The 25,763-nt window shown below is 38.0% G+C and overlaps 1 protein-coding gene across 4 annotated transcripts in view; it reads right to left on the reverse strand.

Annotated features, from left to right (window-relative positions):
* The window catches only part of Lmbr1 (limb development membrane protein 1), a 161,303-nt gene extending 140,473 nt beyond the window's left edge, over positions 1-20,830 (reverse strand). For 2 of the 4 annotated variants that reach the window (XM_026380352.2, XM_026380353.2), the window contains exon 1: positions 20,577-20,829. In XM_026380352.2, coding sequence (XP_026236137.1) covers positions 20,577-20,642 — 66 coding nt within the window. In that variant the 5' untranslated portion in view covers positions 20,643-20,829. Of the gene's footprint in view, positions 1-20,576 lie in introns of all 4 variants that reach the window. The other 2 variants (XM_026380354.2, XM_077795902.1) reach the window with 2 other exon arrangements.
* Positions 20,831-25,763: the final 4,933 nt, after the last annotated feature.

Here is a 25,763-nt window from a genome sequence, read left to right on the forward strand (position 1 = left end):
AACACCTTTGTTTTGTATGTGGTGCTGAGGATCGAACCCGGGCCGCACGCATGCCAGGCAAGCGTGCTACTGCCTGAGCCACATCCCCAGCCCAAGAAAGTCTTAATAGAGAAAACTGATTCATTAGAAACAATGGAAGGACATGTGCATTTATTTATCAGTAATAAAGAAAAGGAAATCAAGAGAACACAGATGATTAATGAATGTAAATGGATTAAACTCCCCAATGAAAAGATACAGACTGGCTGAATGGATGAAAAGAAAAGAAAGAAAAATGTAAAGAAAGAAGACCCAACAATATGCTGTCTACAAGAAGTTCACTTTACCAGTAACAACACATATAAACTGAAAGTGAAGAAATGGGAAATTACTATACAAACATAAACCAAAAGCAAGTAAGAATAGTTATATCATACAAAATAGATTTAAGACAAAAACTATCTCAAGAAACAAGGTGAAAGTAACAGTTGTAAATATAAATGCATCCAATGCTTGAAAACCAGAAACTGAAAACAAGAGATATTCTAGAAATTGTTCTAATACATAGAAAATAAACATATTCTCAAACAACCAATAGGTCTAAGAAGAAATCAAGACAAGAGATTAAAGTTTTTCTTAAAACAAATGAAAAAGAAAACACAACATACCCAAATGTATGGAATACAGCAAAGGCAATACCAAACTTCACCAAAAGGTAAAATTTATATCAATACAGGCCTACATTAAGAAAATAGAAATTGCAGGCATGACAGTGCATAATTGTAATTCCAGCTACTCAGGAGACTGAGGCAGGAAGACAAGTTCAAGGCCAGCCTCAGCAACAGAAAGAGACCCTATCTCAAAATAAAATAAAAATGGATAGGGAATAAGGCTGAGCAGTAGAGTAACTTTGGGTTCAATCCCCAGGGCAACACCAAACAAAAAAAATGATGATGATGATGAGGAGGAGGAGGAGGAGGAGGAGGATTTCAAGAACAAACTAACAATGCAACTCAAGAAATTAGAAAATAAACCAAGCCCAAAATTAGCATAGGAAAAACAAAGAGCAGAGCAAAATTAAATGAAACGCAGGAAAACACACAAAGATCAAAGAAATGAACAACTTTATTTTTAAAGATAAACAAAATCAATAATGCTTAGCTACAATAAGCAAAAAAAAGAGAAATAACTCAAAGACACAGATAAACATAAGACTTTACAATTGATTCTGAAGAAATACATAGGATCATTAGGAACTATTATGAACAATGATATGCCAACAAATTTAAAAACCTACAAGAAATAGGTATATTTCTGGCAAAAATTACCAAAACTCAATGTTGAGGACATAGAAAGGCTAAAAAGATCAATACAAGTAAAAAACTGAATTGGTAAAAAAAAAAAAGTCTTCCAACAAAGAAAAAGAAAAGCCCCGGACTAGATGGCTTCACTGAATGACTTACCCAAACCTTAGGGGGAAAAAAGTTACTTTTAAACTCTTCCAAATAACTGAAAGAGATGGAACCCTCCCAACCTCATTCTATAAGGTCAACATTACCCTGATACAAAAATTAGACAAGGACACACCAAAGAAAACTACAAATCAATATATCCCTGATGAATATAGATGAAAAACTTAATAAACTACTATCAAATTGAATCTAACAATATCAAAAATATTATATACCAAGATGGAGTGGATACAAGATGGCTCAGCATATGCATATCAACAAACACAATACATCACATAAACAGACTGGGAAGTCAAAAACAATCCATGTGGTTATCTCAACAGATCCCCCCCAAAAAAAAAATAAAATTCAATATTCCTTCATGATAAAAATCCCTCAGAAAACTGGGTATAGGAGGAATTTATATCAACACAATATAAGCGTTTTAAGACAAATCCAAAGCCAACATCATACTGAATGGGGGAAAGCAGAAATCATTTCCTCTAATATCAGGAACAAGACAAAGATGCCCACTTTCAAAACTCTTACTCAACATAGTATTGGTAGTCTTAGCCAAAGCAATAAAGCAAGAGAAAGAAGTCAAGCAGAGGAGGAAAAGAGGAGATCATATTATCCCTGTTTGCAAGACAACATGATATTTTTAAATATAGAAAGACCAAAAATGAAATGTCAGAACTGATAAAGTCATTACATGAATGACCTCTTCAATGAGATTAGAAAGCACTAACGGAAAAAAAATGAAGAAGATACATACATGAAAAGTGGAAAGAACTATGTTTGTGGACTAGAAGAATTAATATCAATCACTGTCCATATTACCCGCAGTAATCTATAGAGTCAATGCAATTCCTATCAAAATACCAATGATACTCTTAACAGAATTTTTTTTAAATCACAAAATTCACATGGAACCACAAAAGACCCTGAATAGCTAAAGCATTCCTGATCTGAGCAAAAAAGAACAAAGCTGGAGATAACACAATACCTGATTTAACAACATACTAAAAAGCCACAGTATTCAAAACAGCATGGTACTGACATAAAAAAAAACATATAAACTAATGAAACAGAGTAGAGAATCCAAAAATAAATCCATATATCTACATTCAACTGATTTTCAACAAAGACAGCATGAACATACATTAGAGAAAGGAGAATCTCTTCAATAAACGGTGCTTGGAAAATTGGATATCCATGGACAAAATAAATAACCAGCCCCTACTCTCATCATATAAAAAAATAAAATCAAGCAGGGCGAGGTGGCACATACCTGTAATCCCAGCAGCTCAGGAGGCTGAGGTAGGAGGACTGCAAGTTCAAAGCCAACCTCACCAATTTAGCAAGTCCCTAAGTAACTCAGCAAGACCCTATCTCAAAATAAAATATAAAATGGGCTGGGGAGGCTGGGGTTGTAGCTCAGAGCACCTGTCAACCACATGTGAGGCACTGGGTTCCATCCTCAGCACCACATAAAAATAAAATAAGTAAAATAAAGGTATTGTGTCCATATACATATATACATATACATATACATACATACATATTTTTTAAAGGGCTAGGGATATGACTCAGTGGTTGAGTGCCCCTGGGTTCAATCCCAGGTACTAAAAGTAAATAAATAATTTTTTAAAAAATATTAATAAATTCAAAATAGATCAAAGACTTAAATGTAAGATCAGAAACTATGAAACCACTAGGAGAAAATGTTTCAGGACTTTGGTCTGATTTTGGATATGACCCCAAAAGCACAGGTAACTAAAGCAAAAATTGACACATGGGATTACATCAAACTAAAAAGATCCACACTGCAAAGGAAACAATCAACAAAGTGAGTAGACTACCTACATAATAGAAGAAAACATCTGCAAATTATTCATCCAACAAGGCATTACTACTCAGTATATATAAAGAATCAAACAACTCAACAGCAAAAAGAAATAAATAAATCTGATTTCAAAATGGGCAAATGACCTGAAGTCACTACTCAAAAGTATATATAAAAATGGCTAACAAATGTATTTTTTAAATACTCACTAATTATCACAGAAATGTGAACTAAAACCCAATGAGATGTTAGAATGGCTATTATCAAAAAGATATAAAATAACAAATGCTTGCAAGGATGCAGAGAAAGAGGGACTCTTGAATTCCACTAGGAATGTAGGTTAGTATAGCCACTATGGAAAACAGTATGGAGTTCCCTCAAAAAACTAGAAAAGTAACTACCACATGATCCAGCAATATATCCAAATATTTGCTATACACAAAGAAACTGAAATCCTATCATATTTTAGAGACATCTGCACTCATAAGTTGTTGCAGCACTACGCCCAATAGCCCAGATACAGAATCAACTTAGGTGTCCAGGTTGGTGGCTGAATAGGTAAAGAAAATGTGGTATATACAGATGTTTATATGGTTCACACACAATGAAATACTACCTATTCAGCCATAAAAAAGAATAAAATGTTGCCATCTGCAGCAACATGGATAGAACTAGAAGATATTAATCTAAGTAAGTTAGACACTGGAAAATGAGTACTACATGTTCTCATTTATATGCACTAGCTTAAAAACTGATGTCAAAGACATACAGAATATAATGGTGGTTCACAGAGTCCGGGAAGGGTGTGGAGGAACATAGAGAGGATGGTTAACAGGTATAGGGGTGCAGCTGAACAGGAAGAATAACTTCTACTACTCCATGGCACAGGGATGGAAATTAATTAAGCCTTTCAAAATAGCTATGGAGAGGATTCTGAATGTTCTCAATAAAATGATAAATGCCTAATAATTATGCCAATTACCCTGATCATTACATATTATATATGTATGTTGAATTGTCCCACTGTACCCCATAATTAGGTATAATTACTACGTGCCAATTAAAAGTAGGAACATATTTTTAGTCAGGCACCTGGCAAATTCTGTAATCCCAGCAACTAGGGAGGCTGAGGCAGGCAGATTCCAAGTTCAAGATTAGCATGGACAATGAGATCCTGTCTCAAAATAAAAATAAAAACGGCTGGGGATGTAGCTCAGTGGTAAAGAACTCCTGGGCTCAATCCCCAGGACCAAATAAAAAATGTATTTTTATAAACAAAAATAAATGAATGAATATAAAACACAAAACTATACAACTCCTAGAAGATAACATAGGAAAGAATCTAGATGACACAGGTTTGGGTAGGACTTTTTAGATACAACACCAAAGGTTCATACTATGAAAGAAAGAAATTCTAAGTTGTACTTCATTAAAATACAAAATTTCTGCTGTGTGAACACACTGTCAAGAGAACGAAAAGACAAGCCATACAATGATAGAAAATATTTGCAAAGTAATACCTGATAAAGGATACTACCAAAAATATATGAAGATTTCCTAAAACTCAATAAGAAAACAAACGACTCTATTGGAAAATGAACCAAAGATCTAACCAATGAATACACAGAGACGCAAAAAAGCATACAAAAAGATACTCAACATCATATGTTACCACCACACACCTACTAGAATGTCTAAAATCCAGAACACTGAGAACCCTAAATGCTGAAGAGGACGTGCAAAAAGAGAACTCTCATTTGTTAGTGGAGATGTAAAATGGCACCACCACTTTGGAAGACAGTTTTGTGGTTTCCTATCAAGTTAAACACACTGTTACCTAACGATCCAACAATCACTCTCCCTGGTACTTAGCGAGAGGAGTTGAAAATCTATGTTCCAGAAAAATCTGTAAATTTTTAGATTTTATAGCAGCTTCATTCATGACTGTCAAAACTTGTATGCAACCAATAAGGTGCATCTATTCAAAGATGAATAGACAAAATGTGAAACATTCATTTAAGACTATTATTTGGTCATAAAAAGAAAAAGGCTACCAAACGATGAAAAGTTATCAAGCAGGGAAAGGTAAAAGCATAAGAAGCCAACCTGAAACAGCTACATACTATACAATTCCAATTATACGACATTCTAGAAAAGGCAAAGGTATGAAAATAATAAAAACACCAGTATTAGCTAGAGGTTGAGGGGGAAATAAATGAATAGACAGAATACAGAAGACTGGTGAAACTGCTTTGTACCATACCATAATGGTATCACACATGTTATAAAATTTTTCCCAAACCCAGAAATGTACAACACCAAAGGTGAACACTAATATAATCTATGCACTCTAAGTGATAATGATGTTAAATGTAGACTCATTGATTTTAACACATGCACCACTGGGTGGGGGATGTCAATAATGGGGGAGGCTATACATGTGTGAGGGCATAGAGTACATAAAAATCCCCATATCTTTTATTCAATTTTGCTGTGAATCTAAAAATTGCTCCAAAAAAAAAAAGGTATTTTTAAGTAGTAGTAAGGCTGTTTCTTCTAATAGGTACATGCATTCACCAAACTCAAAGTCCTATACTCCTCACACCCGAACCAACCCCTTCACAACCACTAATCTGCCTTCTGTCTCTATGGATTTGCCTATTCCAGCTATTTCATATAAATGAAATCATGCTATGAATGACTTTTGTGTCTGGCTTCTTTCATGAAGTATATAATATTTTCAAGTTTCTACATACTGTAGCATGTATCAGTACTTCACTCCTCCAGATTACTTGAGAAAACACACTATTTGATTAAAAATATAGCTCAGCTGGAAGAGTGCTTGCCTCATATGCACAAGGCCTTGAGTTCAATCCCCGACACCACAAAAAAAAAAAAAAAACACATTGGGTTTTTCTTGTAGTTGAATGCATTCCTTTCTATTAACCACACAACAATGTATTTATAAAGATGTTCATAATTCCACTATTTATAATTGCAACAAATTATCCTTCAAGAGAGAGAAGAAAACAAAATTACCAATGTCTTATCTAAGAACAGTTAATTTTGATACAAAACACTTGCTAATATCTACTCTTGTAACAGTTATCAAACTGCTATCATAAATTGCACTTTATCTTTCAATATGTGTTCCAATAAGGTAAAACAATAATACTTCCTCACAAACAGATAAAACATCAAAACCCTTCCAAGGGGTAAAAACTCCATTTTTCAGGATTATCACAGCAAATTTCAAGGCCATTAATGTCATCTACAGTATTACACATTGTTGCTTTTTGTTGAAGTTCGAATTCTAGATATTCTTTTTAGTCGTCAACAAAAAGTTCCTTGTGTCCCTTCTGAGACCATACTCCAGAAAAACAGGAAAAAGACAGGCATCTCTTGAGAGGAGCTAGAGACCAAGCAGCAAGTGGTAAGCATCATTCATTATCCTGGGACTCTACATCCCAATCACAGCCAATCCACCCAAACTCCTCCTTTGCAAAAGCCCACACCACCCCCACTCCTCTTCCACATTTTACCGTGATTGATTTCTGTTAGATGTTTCATGAAAACATATACATATATATATATACATATATAATGAAAACAAGTGTCAGGTGGATTACTGATTTAAATGAAAAAAATAAGTTTAGAAGATTTAGCCTTCTACAGCCAGTTACACCTGCTGTAGAACATTTACAGCTAGTAACAAAACCAGAAGGACTGCTCTTCCTCCTGGTCACCTGCAAAGATGGTTAAAAATGGGAATATACACAGGGCATGACTGTAAGTCAAAAGTAACAGGGGAAAACTGGACACTTGTACACAGAAACATCACATACACAATGTGACCAACATACCATAATTTAGATTGTGTAAATACACACAGAGAAATAAAACAATGGTACATATTTCAAAGTGGTGACACTTCAAAATATTTTTTCTCTTTTATCTTCTCTGTCCTCTACTTCAGAATAAACTCAACTGATAACAGTAAGGACTATTATTTATATAATGAAGGGAAGAACAATGCTATTTTTAATATGAATAAAATAAAAATTTTTCCATAACCCTATTAGAAAGCAAAGAAACAATATGCACCCTGATTCAGTGATCTTACTTTAAGAAGAAAAAAACTACATGCATTAAAATTTTCATTGTAGCTTTATCTTAAGTAGTGGGAAATTAAAAACCATGCTTCCATTATTAAATATTTAGGTCAGCATTATTACCACAATTAGTAATAAAAGCCACCACTAGAGAATATAAGAACAAGAAGTACTCATCAGTCATACCTTTGTAGTAAATTGATACAACATGAAATAAAGATTTAGCTGTCTTAGAAGGGCAACCAAAAGAACAACAAAGAATAACAACAATAAACACAGAGGAAGTGGAAGAAGGGCAGTGGTATAAATATTTACCAGTAGTGTAAGTTCTATCAGAAGCTAGTAGCCAAAGCCTCAATGTCTTGTGTGGGAAGTCAATATATACTGTTAAGTGTTGGTAAAACAAATAATATTACTTAAAAATTCTTACTTCCTGTATGTATTACAGAAGTGATTTGGGAAAATCTAGAAGAAAAATAAGAGACTGGTTATGGATGGGAAGCCTTACTTTTCTTAAGGTCTTCTATCCTACTTGATTTATCACATATACAAAACTCTTACACAGTCATTTTCAAGTAATCCTTCAAAGACTTACCTACCATTCCTTCACTTACAGGTTAACATTGTTTTTAAAAATTACCACATAATAAAATTCCTTTCTCTTAAAAAAAAAAAAAAAAAAAAAACTTTGCACCATAAAAAGAAATCTTAACAAGATTAAGGAACAGATCATTCTAAACAACTTAATGTTAAAAAATAAATAAATAAAAGATACCACCCCTCATGATCACATATCTTATATTTAAAAAGAAAAATTAGGGCTGGGGTTGTGGCTTAGTGGCAGAGCGCTTGGCTAGCATGCATAAATAAAATAAAGGTGTTGTGTTCATCTACAACTAAAAATTATTTAAGAAAAAAACATTAAACTAATATTCACCATGCTAACCAAAACCTGTTATTTAAAATTAAATAAGAATCAACTTCAAAAAGTCCTAAAATAGGGCTGGGGATGTGGCTCAAGCGGTAGCGCACTCGCCTGGCATGCATGCGGCCCAGGTTGGATCCTCAGCATCACATACAAAGATGTTGTGTCCGCCGGAAACTAAAAAAATAAATATTAAAAAAAAGTCCTAAAATAACTCCTTTGGATTAAACCTATGCAGAGACTAGATATCAGATATATTCTCAAGCAGCCACCAAATGATGAAGACAAGGGAAGTCACCACACACAATATAATATTTTTAATCTAAATTATACCATAAATACTATTCACAAAAAGAATTTCTCAGGTAAACCAAAGACTTAAAGGCCAAAAAGATAACAATGATTTCTCCTTTCAAGAACACAAAAAGATCTTGAAGTCATCACTCCACCTTCACAACAAGAAAAGGCTGAACAAATTGAAAATCACCAGCTCTTCTTAGGGCCATGAGAAAATTGAGATCCTAGGACAAACTGCTGCACCAGAAACTGGAAACAAAGTCCTATATCTGTGTCTGTTGCACCAGTCCCAGCAGGATCTCTAAGCTGCCACTGATGTGCTACTGCAGGATCAGCGTGGGCTGGGTGAAGACTTAGAAACTCCAAAAGTCTAGTGTGAAGAGGTCTGCCATCCTTTGAGTTCCCAGGAACTCAGCCAGGTTCTCAGGGTAAGGATACGGGGATGAGGGGAGTGTCCCTTCATTCTTCCTGCAGGGGCAGGAGGAAATAACCATTTTGAATATGCCCAGAGCTTCATGTTAGCCTTATGAATGGTCTGCCCTCAAGGAAAACAATTTTTACTCACAGCCCAACCTATTTGGGGATTACAAGAGCCTAACCAATTGAGGGAAAAGGAAACGTACAACTCCAGCTCCCTTCCAGTCTTCGTTACCTAAGGAAGGAGAAAAAAAAGCTGAGCAGCAGTAGTGAAGGTCACAGCCCAGAGGCACAAGCTAAAATTAAAAAAAAAAAAAACCTGACAACATCAAATGCCGGTAAGCGTGTGGTGGAGCAACAGGAACTTTCACTGACCACCGGTGAGAAAGCAAAACCATTTGCCACTTTGGAAGTCCATCGGATTACAAAGAACTTAGTTACATACTAACTTTGTAGTTCTACACAAAGTGAAACATAATCTTACAATACAATTCAGCAATCTCATTCTTTGGTATTTGCCCAGTGAGTTGAAAGTTTCTGTCCATTCTGATGATATAGAAGAAAAATTAACTCTAACTCTGTTTCCCCTACATTCTTACTCAACAATAATCAACACAGAAGACTTTTGTGATTCCAATGTACAGGGATTTCTCCCCACCCTCACGCAAGAGCAACTCTACAGCAGACAACAATTCAAGTGAATTGGGCATTCAAATCAATTCAGTTCAGACACCATCTACCTGGAGGCAGTTATTCCACAGGTTGAGGGCTCAATCCCACCAGACTGCCCTCACTTTAGATGCCACTCACATGTCCAGGCCTCCAGAACTTCTGACCAACCAGCTACCAACTAAGGTGTAGACACATATATATACACACACCTTGTATACAAATACACCTACACTTTTGGGTTTGATTAATTTGCTAGAAGACCTTACAGAATTCGGAGAAGCACTTACTTGTTTATCAGTTTCTTATAAAGGATACACAAATAAATAGCCAGATAAAGAGACAGGACAAAGTCTGAAAGGGTCCCAAGCACAGACATTTCCAACCATGTGGAGTTGGGGTGTGCCACCCTCCTGGCACGTGATGAGTTCTAGTTTACATCCTATAAGTCTCTAGGTATTCAGCTGTCCCAAAGTTCCCTGAACCATGTCTTTTGGGATATTTATAAAGATTCCATTGCATGATCATGATTGAAGCATGAAAGACATGCAAAAACGTGATTGAACAAATCATCAATAAGACTCATAGGGGAAACTAACAAGGCCTGTTGTGACTGTCTGTTCAGATCCTTCTTGACCTTTGAGTGCAGCATTCTTTCCTCATACGTATGGGACAGGATCTCTTCCAAAACACAGGTCTTATGTTCTACCATCAGACAAGATAGGTCAGAGAAATTCTTTATGGCCAACATGGAGAAAGGTGGGGAAAGAGTTTCCATGACACCATAGGGAAAAGAAATTCTAGTTTCTATGGCCTGTCTTGAGAACAAAAAGGAACAGGTAAAAGGGAAGCATGAGAAGTCCTGGGCAGAATAAAATTGTACTCTGTATGCTACAAGATAATGTTGAAGAACACAGAATTTCTGAGTATGGAAAGAAATCCACGTTCATGGATCAGAGAATTTAATATCCTTGGGATGATAATAACTCCCAAATTGATCTACATATTCAACACACTCTGAAAATTCTAGTTCTTGCTTTCCTGCAGAAATTGACAAGTTTATCATAAATTCACAAAAAAATCCAACTAATCCAGAATTACCAATCATGGAAAGAACAAAATTGATGGACTTACAATTCCAAATTTTAAACTTACTACAAAGCTACAGTGATCAAGACAGTGTGGTACTAGTACAATGACAGACACACAGATCAATGAAACAGAACTGAACCCTTATATCTACTATGGTCAACTGATTTTCAACAAGAATGTTGAGACAATTCATTGAGGGAAAGAATAGCCTTTTTAACAAATGATACTTGAAAAACTGGATACCCATTTGAAAAAGAACGAAGTTCTTTCCTAAATTATACATAGAAATAAACTGTAATGGAGTCTAAAGCCAAATGTAACAGCTAAAACTATAACATACTTAGAAAAAAAAGTAAATATTCATGATCCTGAGTTGGCAAGGCCTTCTTACATATCACATAAAAAATACTAATGATAGATCTGAGGTTGTAGCTCAGTGGTAGAGCACTTGCCTAGCAAGTGCAAAGCACTGGGTTTGATCTTCAGAACCACAAAAAAAATAAATAAGGGTATTGTGTCCATCTATAACTAAAAATGTTTTTTAAAAATACAAATAACAAAATTTTTAAACATACATAATTTAACTTCAAAACAAGTAAGAACCTTTGTCCTACAATTTAAAAAGTGAAAAGATGACTCAAAGGAGAACATATTTGCAAGTTTTATATCTGAGATGGGTCTTGTATCTAGAATATACAAATAATTCTTCCAACTCAACAATAATAATAAACCAACTTAAGAATGGACAAAGGATCTGAATAAACATTTCTCCAAAGAAAATACACAAATAATAAGCACATAAAAAAGATGTTCAACAGAATGAGTTATCAGGAAAATGCATACAAAAATGACAATGAGAGACCATGTCACACCCACTAGGATCATTATAATTCAAACCAAAATGACAAGTAAAATGAAGATATGAAGAAATCTCAACATTGATGACAGGAATGTGAAGTGGTTTCATAACTGTGGAAAACAGGTTGATAGTTCCTCTAAACAAAATATAGAGTTTCCATATGACCCAACGTGTCCACTCCTCCATATATACCCAAGAGAAATGAAAATGGATTTCCATTCAAAAACTTGTACACAAATGGTCTTAGCATTTTCATAAAAGCCAAAAAGTAGAAACAACCCAAAGGTCTATAATAATTGAATGAACAAAATGTAACATATCCAAATAACAGAATAGATTTTGACTATAAAAAAGAATTCAGTCTGGGCTGGGGATGCGGCCCAAGCGGTAGCACGCTCGCCTGGCATGCGTGCGGCCCGGGTTCATCCTTAGCACCACATACAAACAAAGATGTTAAGTCCGCCGAAAACTAAAAAAATAAATATTAAAAAAAATTCTCTCTCTCTCTCTCTCTCTTTCTCTTAAAAAAAAGAATTCAGTCTGATATATGCTTCAATTTGACAGAACCTTGAAAAAATGCTAATTAAAAGAAATTAGATATTAAAAATTATATATTACACGATTCAATTTATATGACACAACCAGAATATGCAAATCTAGACAAGCAAATCTAGGCAAAAAGTATATTAGGGTTGCTGAAGCTTACAGGAAAGAGAATGAGGAGAAATAGAAAATGACTGCTAACCGGCAGACAGTTTGTTTTCGAGATAAAGAAAATGTTGAAGGATTGTGGTAAACTGCACAACACTGTGACTATACTAAAAACTACAAAATTGAGTGAACTGTAAAGTATGTTAAGCCTATGAACAAAACTGCTTAAGAACTGTTGAGTTAATTTTAGGCAGCATTTTCACTATTCTGGTAGAACAAATACACACACACACACACACACGTATGTATGAACTACTAAATATAAATTGTATAATTTCAGTGATTCCACATGAGTACAATATTCTTGCATTTATATTGAGAACAGTACTGACTGCATAACATAAAGAAGAATGATAATAATAGATATTAAAGTGTAAAATTAGAATTTTCTATTTTACTAAGTGTTAAAACATAAGAGCTTTCAAAGAAAAATTCTGAACATCAGCCCCTTATTGTATTCTTCCTATAATGCCTTCAGTTCTTGAATTATCTTATCACCAAAACTTTCAGGAAACTGACCTGTTTATATTATATTTGGATGTACTCTCCAAATCTGTAAAACCATCATGAATGAATAGCTTCAAAAATATACTACAGACACTGGGGAATGGGAGTGGGGGGGCGGAGAAGACTTACTATCCTCCTGCCTAACTTTGACTTGGAAACAAAACACTGACATTAGATAATGCTAAAAGGACAAGACATTCTTTGGATGTCTATACCTCTAAGGTATTCTGACTATAATTTAATAAAGAAAGAATACAAAATACCTATTGAACTTATAAAAAGAAGTCAATACCTGTCAATATCAAAAAATCATAAAATACAAAGGAAGACAGAAATAATGAAAATGGCAAAAAAATAAAAACTAAAAGACTAACAGAAAACAACAAAACAAAAATTGTAAATCCTTCCCTATCAATAATTATTTTATAAGAAAATGGATTAGATTCCCTAATAAAAGGTACAGAGTGGTTGAATGGGGGAAAAAACCTAGCTATATGCTGCTTACAAGAAACTTGCTTTAGACTTAAGGATATATACAGGCTGAAAGTTGTGCTGGGGTTGCAGCTCAGGAGAAGAGCACTTGCCTAGCACACATAAGGCCCTAAGTTCTATCCCCAGCACTGCATAGGGGAAAAAAAAAAAAAAAAAAAGGCTGAAAGTAAAGAGATAGGAAGAAGGTGTTCTATCAAACGATAATCCAAAACAGTGGGTATCTATACTTATTTCAAAACCTGACACAAGATACAAAGAATTATTTTTAAAAGTACATACCATAATGACAAAATAATCAATACACCAGAAAGACTCAATACAATCATACATGCCCACAACATCAAAGCACCTAAATGTACAAAGCAACAGAACTAACTGAAGGGAGAAATAAGATGGAAAGAATAATAGAAGTCTTCAATACCCTAACCTTAATAATGGAGAAAACACCCAGACAGAAGATCATAAGGAAACAGATGACTTAAGTAACACTATGGACAAATGGATACTCCAAAACATAAAGAACACACCATTTGGCTGGGATTGTGGCTCAGTGGTAGATTGCTCTGGCCCTGGGTTTGATCTTCAACACCACATAAAAATAAATAAACAAAATAAAGTTATTGTGTACAACTAAAAAATAAATATTTTTTTAAAAAAATGAACACACAACTCAAACAGCAACAGAAAACACATTCTTTTCAAGCACACAGGAATCCTTCTCTAACGTGAAATCATGTGTTAGGTCACAAAAACAAGTTCTAACAAATTTAAGGAGACTGAAATCACCAAACAAGGAATCAATAGAAGGATCACTGGAAAATTCACAAATATGTGAAAATTTTAAAACAAAATCTTGAACAAAGAAGAAATCAAAAAAGAAATTAGAAAGTAACTCAAGACTGATTATCACAATATACCAAAACTGATGGAATGCAGCAAAAGGAGTACTGAGAAGGAAGTTTATAACAATAAATGACTAGATTAAAAGAGAAGAAAGATCTCAAACCATCAATGTAATATACCAAACCAACAAAATAAAGGATAAAAAAATCAATGTCATCTCAACTGATACATAAAAAGCACTAGAAAAAATCCAGCACTCTTTCATAGTAAAAATTCTTTTAACAAAGCAGGAAAAGAAGGAAATTATCTCAACATAATAAGAGTCATACATGAAAAGCCTATAGCCAACATCACACACAATGATGAAAACTGAAAACTTTCCCCTTAACATCAAGACTAAGACAGGGATTTCCACTTTGCCACTTCTACTCAACACATTACCGGAAGTCCCAACCAGGAAAATCAGACAAGAAAAGTAAAAAAGAGGCATTCAAATCAGAAAGAAAGAAGCAAAACTATTCCTGTAACAGATGAAATCATCTTAACTATAAAAAAAGAAAACACACACTAAGGACTACATTAAAAAAAAAAGTTATAATTAATAAATTCAGTATACAAAGTCAATATAAAAAAATCAGGTGTATTTTTCGATACACTATGACAAAGTATCTGAAGAAATTAGTAAAATAATCCCACTTACAATAGCACCAAAAAAGAATAAAATGCATAGGAATAAATTTAATCAAGAAGGTGAAGGACTTTTATACTAAAACCTACAAAATACTGATGAAAGAAATTAAAGGAAGCAAGAATACATGGAAGGACAGCCTATGTTTTTAAGAAAGACTTAATATTGTTAAAATGTCCCTGCTACCCAAAACAATCTACAAATTCAATGGAATTCCTATCAAAATCTCAATAGCATTTTACAGAAATAGAAAAAAAAAAGTCTAAAGTTTATATTGAACCAAAAAAGACCCCGAAGAGCCAAATCAATATTGAGCAAGAACAAAGCAGGAAAAATCACACTTCTTGATTTCAAACTTATTACAAAACTGTGGTAGTCAAAGCAATGTGATTCAAGAAGAAAGACAGACATAAACAACTATGGAACAAAGACCAGAGGAATAATTCACTCAGATATGGTCACCTGACTTTAAACATGAATGCAAAGGATACACAATGGGAAAAACATAGTGTCTTCAACAAATTATCCTAGAAAATTGGATATTTACATGTAAAAGAATGAAACTGAACCCTTACATCATAAACAAATATCAATTCACAATGGATTAAAGACTTAAATGTTTAACCTGAAATTAGAAAACTCCTAGAGGAAAACATTCATGACATTGGTTTTGGCAACTGTGTCATGAATAGGACACCAAAAGCAGAGGCAACAGAAACAAAATTAGAAAGTGGCCATCATAAAACCAAAAAGCTTCTGCACAACAAAATAGACAATAAACAGAATGGGAAAAGCAAACTAAGAAATGGAAGAAAAATATCTGCAAACCGTTGAAGACTGATTAAAGAATTAATATCCATTCGGTCTATACCCAAAGGATATAATATCAGCATACTATCGTGACACAGCCACACCAATGTTTATAGCAGCTGAATTCACAATAGCCAAACTGTGGAACCAACCTGGATGCCCATGAATAGATGAGTGGATAAAGAAACTGTGGTATATACACAATGGAATATTAATCGGCATTAAAAGAGAATAATATTATGGCATTTGAGGGTAAATGGATGGAGTTGAAGAATATTACGCTAAGCAAAGTAAGCCAATCCCCAAAAACTAAAGGTCAAATGTTTTCTCTGATTAGTGGATCCTGGGCTATGATGGGGGGAAGACTCGGGAAGAATGCAGGGACCCTGGATTGGGCAAAGGGGAGGGGGGAGAGGGGTTACATGGATAGGAAAGATGATGGGATGAGATGCACATCATTATCCTAAGTACATGTATGATTGCACGAATGGTGTGTCTCTACATCATGTACAACCAGAATACTGAAAGGCTGTGCTCCATTTGCGTACGATGAATTGAAATGCATTCTGCTGCCATGTACAACTAAGCAGAACAAACAATAATAATAAAAATGAAAATAATAAACAATTCATAGAACTTTAAAAAAAAACAATTAACATCCAAAACAAAAGCAGGGTATAGTGGTGCATGCCTGTAATCCCAGTTACTCAAGAGCCTAAGGCAAAAATATCACTTAAACCCAGGAGTTTGAGATAAGTATAGGCAACACAGCAAGACCCTGCCTCAGGGAGGAAAAGGGAAATATATAAATGAAATTCCTATAACTCAAAAGTAAAAACAACTAAAACCTGATTTTAAAATGGGCTAAAGACTTCAGTAGGCATTTCTCGAAAGATGACATACAGCCAATAGGTATAGGCAATGCAACTGAAAACCTCAATGAGATGACACCTCACACCTGGTGAGGATGTGGAGAGACTAGAGCCCTGGCACACTGCTGGCAGAGAGGTAAGACAGTTCAGCCTCTATGGAAAATAATTTGGCAATTCCTCAAGAAATTAGATATAGAATTATCACATGATCCAGCAATTCCTCTTCTGGATATAAACACAAAGGAACTGAAAGCAGGGACTTAGATACCCGTACACTCATACCAGCATTATTCACAACAGCCTAAAGGTGGAAACAACCCAAGCCTGCATTGACAGCTAAATGGATAAGCAAAATGTGTTATATACAAAAACAGATTGTTCTTTAGCCTTAAGGAAATTCTGACACACACTCCAATATGGATTAACCTTAAAAACAGTATGCTAAGAAAAATACACCAAATACAAAAGGACAAATATTGTAGAATTCAACTCATATGAACTATCTGGAGTAGTCAAGATCATAAAGACAGAAAATACAATGGTTATTAGCAGCTTGAGGGAGTAAGGGAGTCTTTGTTTAATGGATATAAAGTTTCAGTCTGAGATGATGAAAAACTTCAGGAGATGGGCAGTGGTGGTGGATGCACAACAATGTGAATTACTTAATGCTACTGAATTGGACCTTTAGGCAAATTTTATGTTATGTACATTAATCACAAGAAAAACATTAAACAAAAATTATAGCACTATATGGAAAAAGCAAAAAGAGTTGAATAATTTTTAAAAGTTAGACACAAGTCCTAGAGAAAAGGCAAGTATTGACAGACACCCTAAATATGAATAATTTGAGGAAGAAATGCCAAACACTGGAAATCCACTACACTTGGGTACTTATTGCCCTGATTCTACTGAAGGTGAAGTGCACTTGACCACCCAGGGGTGCTGAGTTGAGGAAAATGGGGTGAGGAGAGACAGAACTAAGAAACTATGATCAGAGAATCACTGCCAAAACTGAGTTGTTTCCAATGAAGTAGATAAAGGTAATAAAGCTCTGGACTACCATAACATGGGTCCCTTTCTCAATAATAATTACAGAATATCTAATTAATTAATAAAAATAAAGCCAAAGACAAATAAACCAATGGGACAGCACAGAATCCAAAATTAAACCTCACAAATATAGAGCTGCCTGTGGCAAAGGTCATAAATAGTGCCAAAGTGATTAAACATTTATGTGAAAAAATATGATTCCTACCTCATACTATATACAAAAAAAAATACTCAAATGCAGTGTAGATTCAGATGGGAAGGACAATTAAATAAAGCACTGAGAGAAAATCATAAGAGAATATCTTCAGGGCTGGGGATGTGGCTCAAGAGGTAGCGCGCTCGCCTGGCATGCGTGCGGCCCGGGTTCGATCCTCAGCACCACATACCAACAAAGATGTTGTGTCCGCCGAAAACTAAAAAATAAATATTAAAATTCTAAAAAAAAAAAAAAAAGAGAATATCTTCATACCCTAGGAGTACGCAAAGATTCCTCAATCTTTTTTTCTTCTTCCAGTCAATCTTGGGGATTGAGCCCAGTGGTGCTCTACCACTGAGCCACACCCCCACACTTTTTATTTCTTATTTTGAGACAGGGTCTTACTGCCCAGACTGGCCTTGAATTTACAATCCAATTGCCTCAGCCTCCAAAGAAGGTGGGATTACAGGCATGTCTAACATCATGATGCCTGATTGCAAGGAAAGGTTTCTTACTCAGGACATTTACTCATCATACAGGAAAACATTTTGCAAAAATGAACTACAGTAAGAACTTACATATATGTCAAAATACACTCTACTGTCAGTATATCTAAAAAAAAAAAGCATTTTAAAAAGTGAAAAAAAGAACTTATGTTCATCAGAACAATATCATTAAATGTGAAAAGTTATCCAGAGAGTGGGAAAAAAAGTATTTGCAATACACATATATGTCAAAGAAATCATATTTAGAACAAAAACCCTGCAAATCAATACTACCAGGGGCTGTGGCTCAGTAATGGAGTGCTTGCCCAGCACGTATGAGGCCCTGGGTTCAATCCTCAGCACACCACATAAAAATAAATGAATAGAATAAAAGTATTGTGGGGCTGAGGATATAGCTCAATTGGCAGAATGCTTGCCTCGCAGGCACAAGGACATGGGTTCAATCTCCAGCACCACATACACACACACACACACACACAAAAAAAAAAGGCAAATCTTACTGTATGTTAATTGTACCTCAATAAAATTGACACGAAAATTGTTTTTTTTAAAAAAAAAGAATAAAGGTATTGTGGGAAAAAAAAAAAGTATACACTACTGGGCATGGTGGCGCACACCTGTAATCCCAGCAGCTCTGTAGGCTCAGGCAGGAAGGCCCTAAGCAACTCAAGAAAAGTGTACCTGGGCTCAATCCCTGGTACCAAAAAAACACACATTTATATACACATATACACACACAAAAAAAAAAATTTAAATGGAAAAAGAAAACCTTGAAGATATTTCACAAAATATTATAAATGGCCAATAAACATATAAAGTGGTGCAAATTCATTATACATCATGAAAAGGCAAATTACAAACCTTTGTACAATGAATACCCTGACATCCTTGCTAAAATGCAACAATTTTTCAAAGGGCTCAAAAATAATATCAAGTGTTGGTAAAGATGGTGGTGGGGGGGACTGTTTAAAAGCATCCACTAAAATGAACAAATATATAGCATCTAACCTAGAAAATTTCATTCATAGGTCTACACCCAAAGGAAATGCACCCACCCGGTCACCAAAAGACATGCACAAAATTATTCATGGCCAAAATCTAGAAAGCACTGAAGTACCCATCAACAGTGAAAACGAAAAACTAAAAATAAATTGTGCTACAGTGACACAACTACAGCACTAAGAATGAATTAAAACCACATACAGTATGGAGAAATTTCACAACTCATTGTTAAGTGAAAGAAACTATATACAAATGAGTGCATACTGTAAGATCTCATTTGTATGGCAGCAAAACGTCATCTACAGTGTTAGAAGCCAGGGCAGTGGTTAACTTTCGTTGGAGCTGAGGGTACACAAAGCGAGGGTGAGGGGGGGGGGACCTCCAGTAAAATTCTGGTTCTTGCTCTTGATAAGGAATTGCACAGATGTGTTTAGTAAGAAATACACACAGGGGTACACCTATGATTATATACATCTCCCTGTATAACATTCATTTTTTAAAAAAAGCAAATTCCACTCTCTGAAATTTTGCATCTCCTTCTATCCCAAGCAAGGTATGACTTGGCAAGCTGATTCTCAATTTTCAAGAACCATAAGTACACAAACTGAACAATTTTAAACCTCTAATCAAGAGTGTGCCTGAACACGAGAGGTGTCAGAAGACAGGAGAAGTAAATACAAACAGATAAGTTAACGTATTTTACACGATTATGGGCACACGTTTCAGCCCGCCTCCGGACTGCCACCCTGCCCCCGCCCGCCGCGGCCCCCAGGCGGCCGAGCTCCCCGAGTGCCCAGCTCGCCGGCCGCTGCACCTGCACTGGTCAGGGAGGAGGCGAGGACAGGGGACTGGGGGGAGGGGAGGGCGAGGACAGGGGGGTGGGGGACGCGGACAGGAGACGCGGGGAGGGGGGGCGAGGGCAGGGGACGGGGATGGGAGGGGGGACGAAGGCAGGGGAGGGGGGACGAAGGCAGGGGACGGGGATGGGAGGGGGGACGAAGGCAGGGGCGGGGGAAATAGGGCAGGTGACGGAGGCAGGTGACTGGGCCGGGGGACGAGGGCAGGGGCAGAGGCCCTCCAATGCCAAGGGAGGAAGGGGTGGGGGGGCACGGACGCGGCGGAGGCGGGGTGAGGTGGGCGCCGCGGCCGAGCGCGGACGGTGCAGCCGGCGGGGCTGCGGCGGGGCCGCGGGGCAGAGCGCGGGCGGCGGGGGCAGGGGCTGGGGAGGGCCCGCGGCGGCGCCGCCACGCACCGTGCACTCCCGCACTTGGCTGTGGAAGTGCTGCTCCCGCGCGGACACCTCGTCCTGACCGTCCATCCTCCTTCATGCCCGCCGCCGCGCCACCCGCGTCCGCGCGCTCCGCCGCACCATCGTCCGCCGACGCAGGGGCTCGCACAGCCGCGCCGGGCCCGGGCCGCAGCGGGGTCTCGACACCGCCTCTTCAGCCACCGCCTCAGCCGACGGGAGACGCCGCTCAAGCTGCGGAGGACAAGTGCCGCGGCGGGGGCGGGGCCGGCGGGGCGGAGCCGCGCGTCACGCGGAGGCGCCGGTGCGTCAGAGAAGCGCGCCTCGGCGTCCGGGGAGCCGGGAGGGGCAGGGGCGGAGCCTCGAGTTCTGGGCGGGGCCTCGGGTCTGGGCGGGGCCTCGGCGGCCGGGGCGGGGTCGACTGATGTGCTGAGGTGACGGGGTGGCCCGCTGCGACCCCTGCTCGCCGGACCAGTCCGGGCGCGCTGCTCTAGTTCCCCACAGGAGTTGATTACTGATGGTGCCTGCCTGGTGCCCCTGCTCAGTGCTCAGTGCTCGGTGTGCGGAACGCGGCCTCGGGGTTCTGGACAAGAGGAGGCGGGGTCCCCGCGGAGGCTCGCTCGGCCGAGGGTGCGCCAGCTCGGAAAGCTGTGCCCCGCGCGCTCCGGGCGCCACCCGGCCTTTCCCCGTGGAGAGGGCGTGGCTCCCACCTGCAAAACCGAGGTAGCCTCGGGCCGGCCGACCAGCGCCAGCCTTTCAAGGGCACGGGTTTTTTGGAGCACCACCAAATGTGCCAAATACAATGACTAGTCCTCCCCCATTCCACATTATCATTGTTTCTGTTCTGGTGACCAAATTGAAATTTACAGGAATATTTGCAATTTTGCTTTGTAGTTTATATGGCTACACAGAAGTTATTTAAATTGCCCTTGGATGTAGGTGTTGGGAGAACTCTGAGAACCTGAAGTTTGCACAAGCCATGCCCTGCTGCCTTAGGCTGATAATCATCCAGGAATGACTTCCACCTCATTCATTGAATTCAAAATTCAACTTTATTTTTTAAAATGTCTCACCCTAAAGAAATAATGAAAGGTAAGGAGATAATCGAATCTGATTTTCTGACACACACATTCTAAAAGCAGGATTAAATGCCTTCCCAAACTGACCTATATAATTCCCGGGTTAATCTCTCCAAATCAGAGAGTGAGCAGATCAGGTCTGAAGGTGGGGTGGCAGTAAGACGTGCAATGTTTCGCATCATTCTAATCCCAATACAACCATATAAAGCTTTTGAGTTTCTTTCATGCAGTTGTCTAAAGCACTTATATGCCTTTTATCTTGGTTGTTTTCCAGTCTTTAGTACTTGCAACATTAAATCCAGGATGACTTCAAAAATGGCCACAAACTCCCCTCCCTGGCCTTCTCTTTGGTTCACTCCTCTGCCTTGGGGCTACTCCTCTCTGGCATCTGGACCTGACCAGGTGGCTTGCACTAGCCATAGGAAACCAGAGAATATGAAGCTGCTGATGGGCTGGTGCCCAACCAAGTCCTGCTCTTCTTGTGGCCCCAGCAGCCTCCAAGAGTCAGTGCCCAGGCAGACTGGAGAGGATGGCCCAGTCACCTCTGCCACCCCAACCACCCTTCTCTACATCCCTGTACAAGTTGTCCTGTGAGAAGCAGGGCATCACTCTAAGGACGCTGGCTTTAACTCTGGGAGAGGTGAGCAGGCACCATGGGGGTACCGACAATTGGACACAATCTGTTCTCTCTTTGGAAACTGCACAGCAGGTGAGGGTGAAGGGGGAAGAGAAACTACAGTAATTCAGAGCCTGAGGTGGGCAGACCCTGAATATGTTTTAAAGAAGAGCCTAAGACAGGGTTCCCTACCATACAGATATGGCTGTAAAGAGGGACAGCAAGGGGGCTCTGAGGAAGTAGTCTGGCTTTAGAACTGGAAGGGCAGAGTTGCATCAACCAAGGGAGCAAAACACCAGTAAAACAAGCTCCTAAATTGTGATGACACTCCCTGATTCCCAAAACTTGCTGTAAGATATTCAGTTTTATTTCACATCCAAAGAGTGGTACTCACAATGAATGTTTTAGAAAATGGTACATCTCCTTAATACCCAGGAATGCAAATTGAAACCTAAATGAAACTTTTCTTATTCATCAGGTAAGCAGATTTTTTAGTCTGACAGTATCTGGTGAAGGCGATCCCCCACTCACTGTCTTGATAGGGTCACAGTGAGAAAAAGTGTTGGCAAAGCCGCTCTCCCACTGTCTTGACAGGGTCACAGTGAGGATGAATGCTGGCAAAGCCACGCTGGTTGGTGGGAAACCGAAACCATGAGACCCTTTTTTATGTAATTGGGACTTTTCATTTTCATGCTTATGTTTCAGACAAGAGGCATGAGTATGTTAAATGCCAAACAAATTAAATTTCCGATGGCTAGAACATAACAGGTAGTTCATGCCTTGGAAGCCGTTCTACTACCCCTCAGCATATCAAGGACAAAGTAGAAGGCTGTTCTTCTAACTCAGTACATTGTGGACAAACCTGATAACGGACAACAATCATCCTTTGAAAGGTCATGAGAATTTTAGGCACCACATTGATTATATCAACTAGAACCCAAGCCCATATTTCCGGCCTCTTAGAAAACCTAATCAGTATGCTTATTTTACAAAGTTCACCACATGTAGTCTCATTTTTACATTTAAGAAAGTTAAAACATATAAAAACATATTCTTCTCTTTTTATAAACTCTTTCTTACTTTACATAGGCATATATGATGAGCATAGTTAATATTGGTGGAAAGTGTTTAGAACTTACTTTCTATTGAGAAAGATTATAAAGATATGAGAACTAGTGCACCTTGACTAAGAAACAAAGAAACTCTTTGAGAAAGCAGCTCAACCAGTTTTATGAGAATAAATTTAGGAATTAATTTAAATAGCTTTATAAGACACAGTTTTAGAATAATGTTAGAAATATTATTTTATTTAGATTCTTAAGTTTAGAAATTCTTAAGTTTTTAGTTGTATAGGTTTCTGATATGTTTTAAGAATGATTCATAAACTTTAGGATATTTTAAATATAAGATTTAAAGGGACTTTTTTTAGATGGGAATTTTAGATTAGAAATAAAGTACAAGTGTACTTTAGGTTAATGATTGGTTAGGAGTCTTAGAGTCTGGTTACATAGTTTGGCATTAGTTAATAAGAAAATAATATCTTGGGAAAAATAGTAAATCTTGGGAAAATCTGAAAAATGTAAATTAGAGACGTATTTTATTAATGATTCTGTACTTTTAATAATTATATAACTGAAGGACATATCCTGGAAAAATGTAAATTAATGTTACTTTTTTGTACCCCCAATCATAGTTAAGGAAATGTCATGTCTTGGCAAAGTTTTAAAGTATATAATCAATGACGTATTCTGAATCTATAATGATGAGAAAAATTGTAATAAAAGATGACCCAGAGAAAGCTGCATTAGCTCTCTCTCTGGAGATTGCTCCAACGGAACGACTCCTGTCTCATCTTTTCGCCTACGCCACTCATCCTTCAGGACTCCCTGGACCCCGCTAGGGCAGGACCCCGGCAAGTATCCAGTGTTGGCAAGAATGTGGAGCAACAGAAATCCCCTGCGTTCCTGGTGGGGATGTGAACCAACACAGCATCTGGAGAAAATAACTGTCTTTCCCAGTAAAGTTAACAATAGCAACCAGCTAATGCACTCCTGCCCAGACCCTAAAGACCCTCTGCACATGTGTACCAGGAAGTTGAACAAAAAGCTTTGGCTGCACTGCTTGAAAAAGCCAAAGTAAATGTGGTATATACACACAATAGAATATTACTCAGCCATAAAGAAGAATGAAATTATGGTATTTGCTTGTAATTGGATAGAACTTGAGAATATCATTGCTAAGTAAAATAAGCCAGTCTCAAAAAAACAAAGTCCAAATGTTTTCTCTGATATGCAGATGCTAACTCACAATAAGGCAGTGGGGGAATAGGGAAGAATAGAAGTAGTTTGGATTAGATTTAGGGGAATGAAGGGAAGGGAGGGGGAATAGGAAAGACAGTAGAATGAATCAGACATTACTATCCTATGTGTATATTTGATTACAGGACTGCTAGGAGCCACAGCAAAAATATTGATACAGGCACCTTTGGGTTTAGTGACTGCCAGCCAGCCATTCAAATTATGATTATGTTAAGTTACATTATTATGGTAATTGTCTCCTGCTGTTTACCTGGGCCCGTTTCGGGACTCAGGTTACTCATGTCACTCTTGTAATGGGAGAGTTCCCATTGGTTGGGAAAGGATGGTAGGAGGGTGTTCCGGGGGAAGTGGAGTGCCCCCAGCTCAGGTAGAACACACGTGGTGGACCCACTTGTTAGGGGACGCACACGGCCTCTCACAAAATAAAACTTTGTCTCAGTTTGACTGGCTTGTGTTTTTGTGCCCAACCGGGTTGCAAGATTGCAAGCCGGCGTGCACTGACAGCCCAGCAGGGAAGCGCTCAGCAGGGGTGCGGCAGGCAGTGCTTAGCGACAACAGCGCAGCGGCAGGAGCGGAGCTCAGCCAGCCCGCTCGGCCCAGGGCCGGGCAGCCTGCGGCACAGGACCAATGTAATCATCATGTACAACCAGAAGAATGAGAAGTTATATTCCATATGGGTATAATAGGTCAAAATGCATTCTACTATCATATAAAAATAAATAAATTAGGGTGAAAATTAATAAGAACTGCAAGCACCACTGTGGATGGATCTCTAAAACACAGTGTCCAGCAAAAGTGAGTCACAGGAGAAGGCTCACTGCCTTCCACTTGTAGAGGTTCAAAAACATGCAAAGCACAAAGACCGTCACTTAGGGAGACAAATGGGTCGTGGAATGTAAAGAAAAGCAGTGGACACTCTGAGACAGGAAGTCAGAGAAGGGGTTGTTGAGAGGCATTTGGGACTACAAATAGATCAACAATGCTCTTTTGAAACTCAAGTGGGTAGCTCACAGCTCTGTGGTGCTGTTGTTCTTTGCATCTTATGCATAATGTATGAACTTAATACTTAGCATTTTAATAAGCATCACCCTCTGGTAGCCTAAATCGTGGGTTCTCTATGTCAGCTTGGCTTATGGCTAAAGACAGCATCTTGAAGGGAAGTAAACCCCAAGCAAGGATT

Source organism: Urocitellus parryii, chromosome 3 (genome assembly GCF_045843805.1).
Source record: "Urocitellus parryii isolate mUroPar1 chromosome 3, mUroPar1.hap1, whole genome shotgun sequence".
NCBI classification, from domain to species: domain Eukaryota; kingdom Metazoa; phylum Chordata; class Mammalia; order Rodentia; family Sciuridae; genus Urocitellus; species Urocitellus parryii.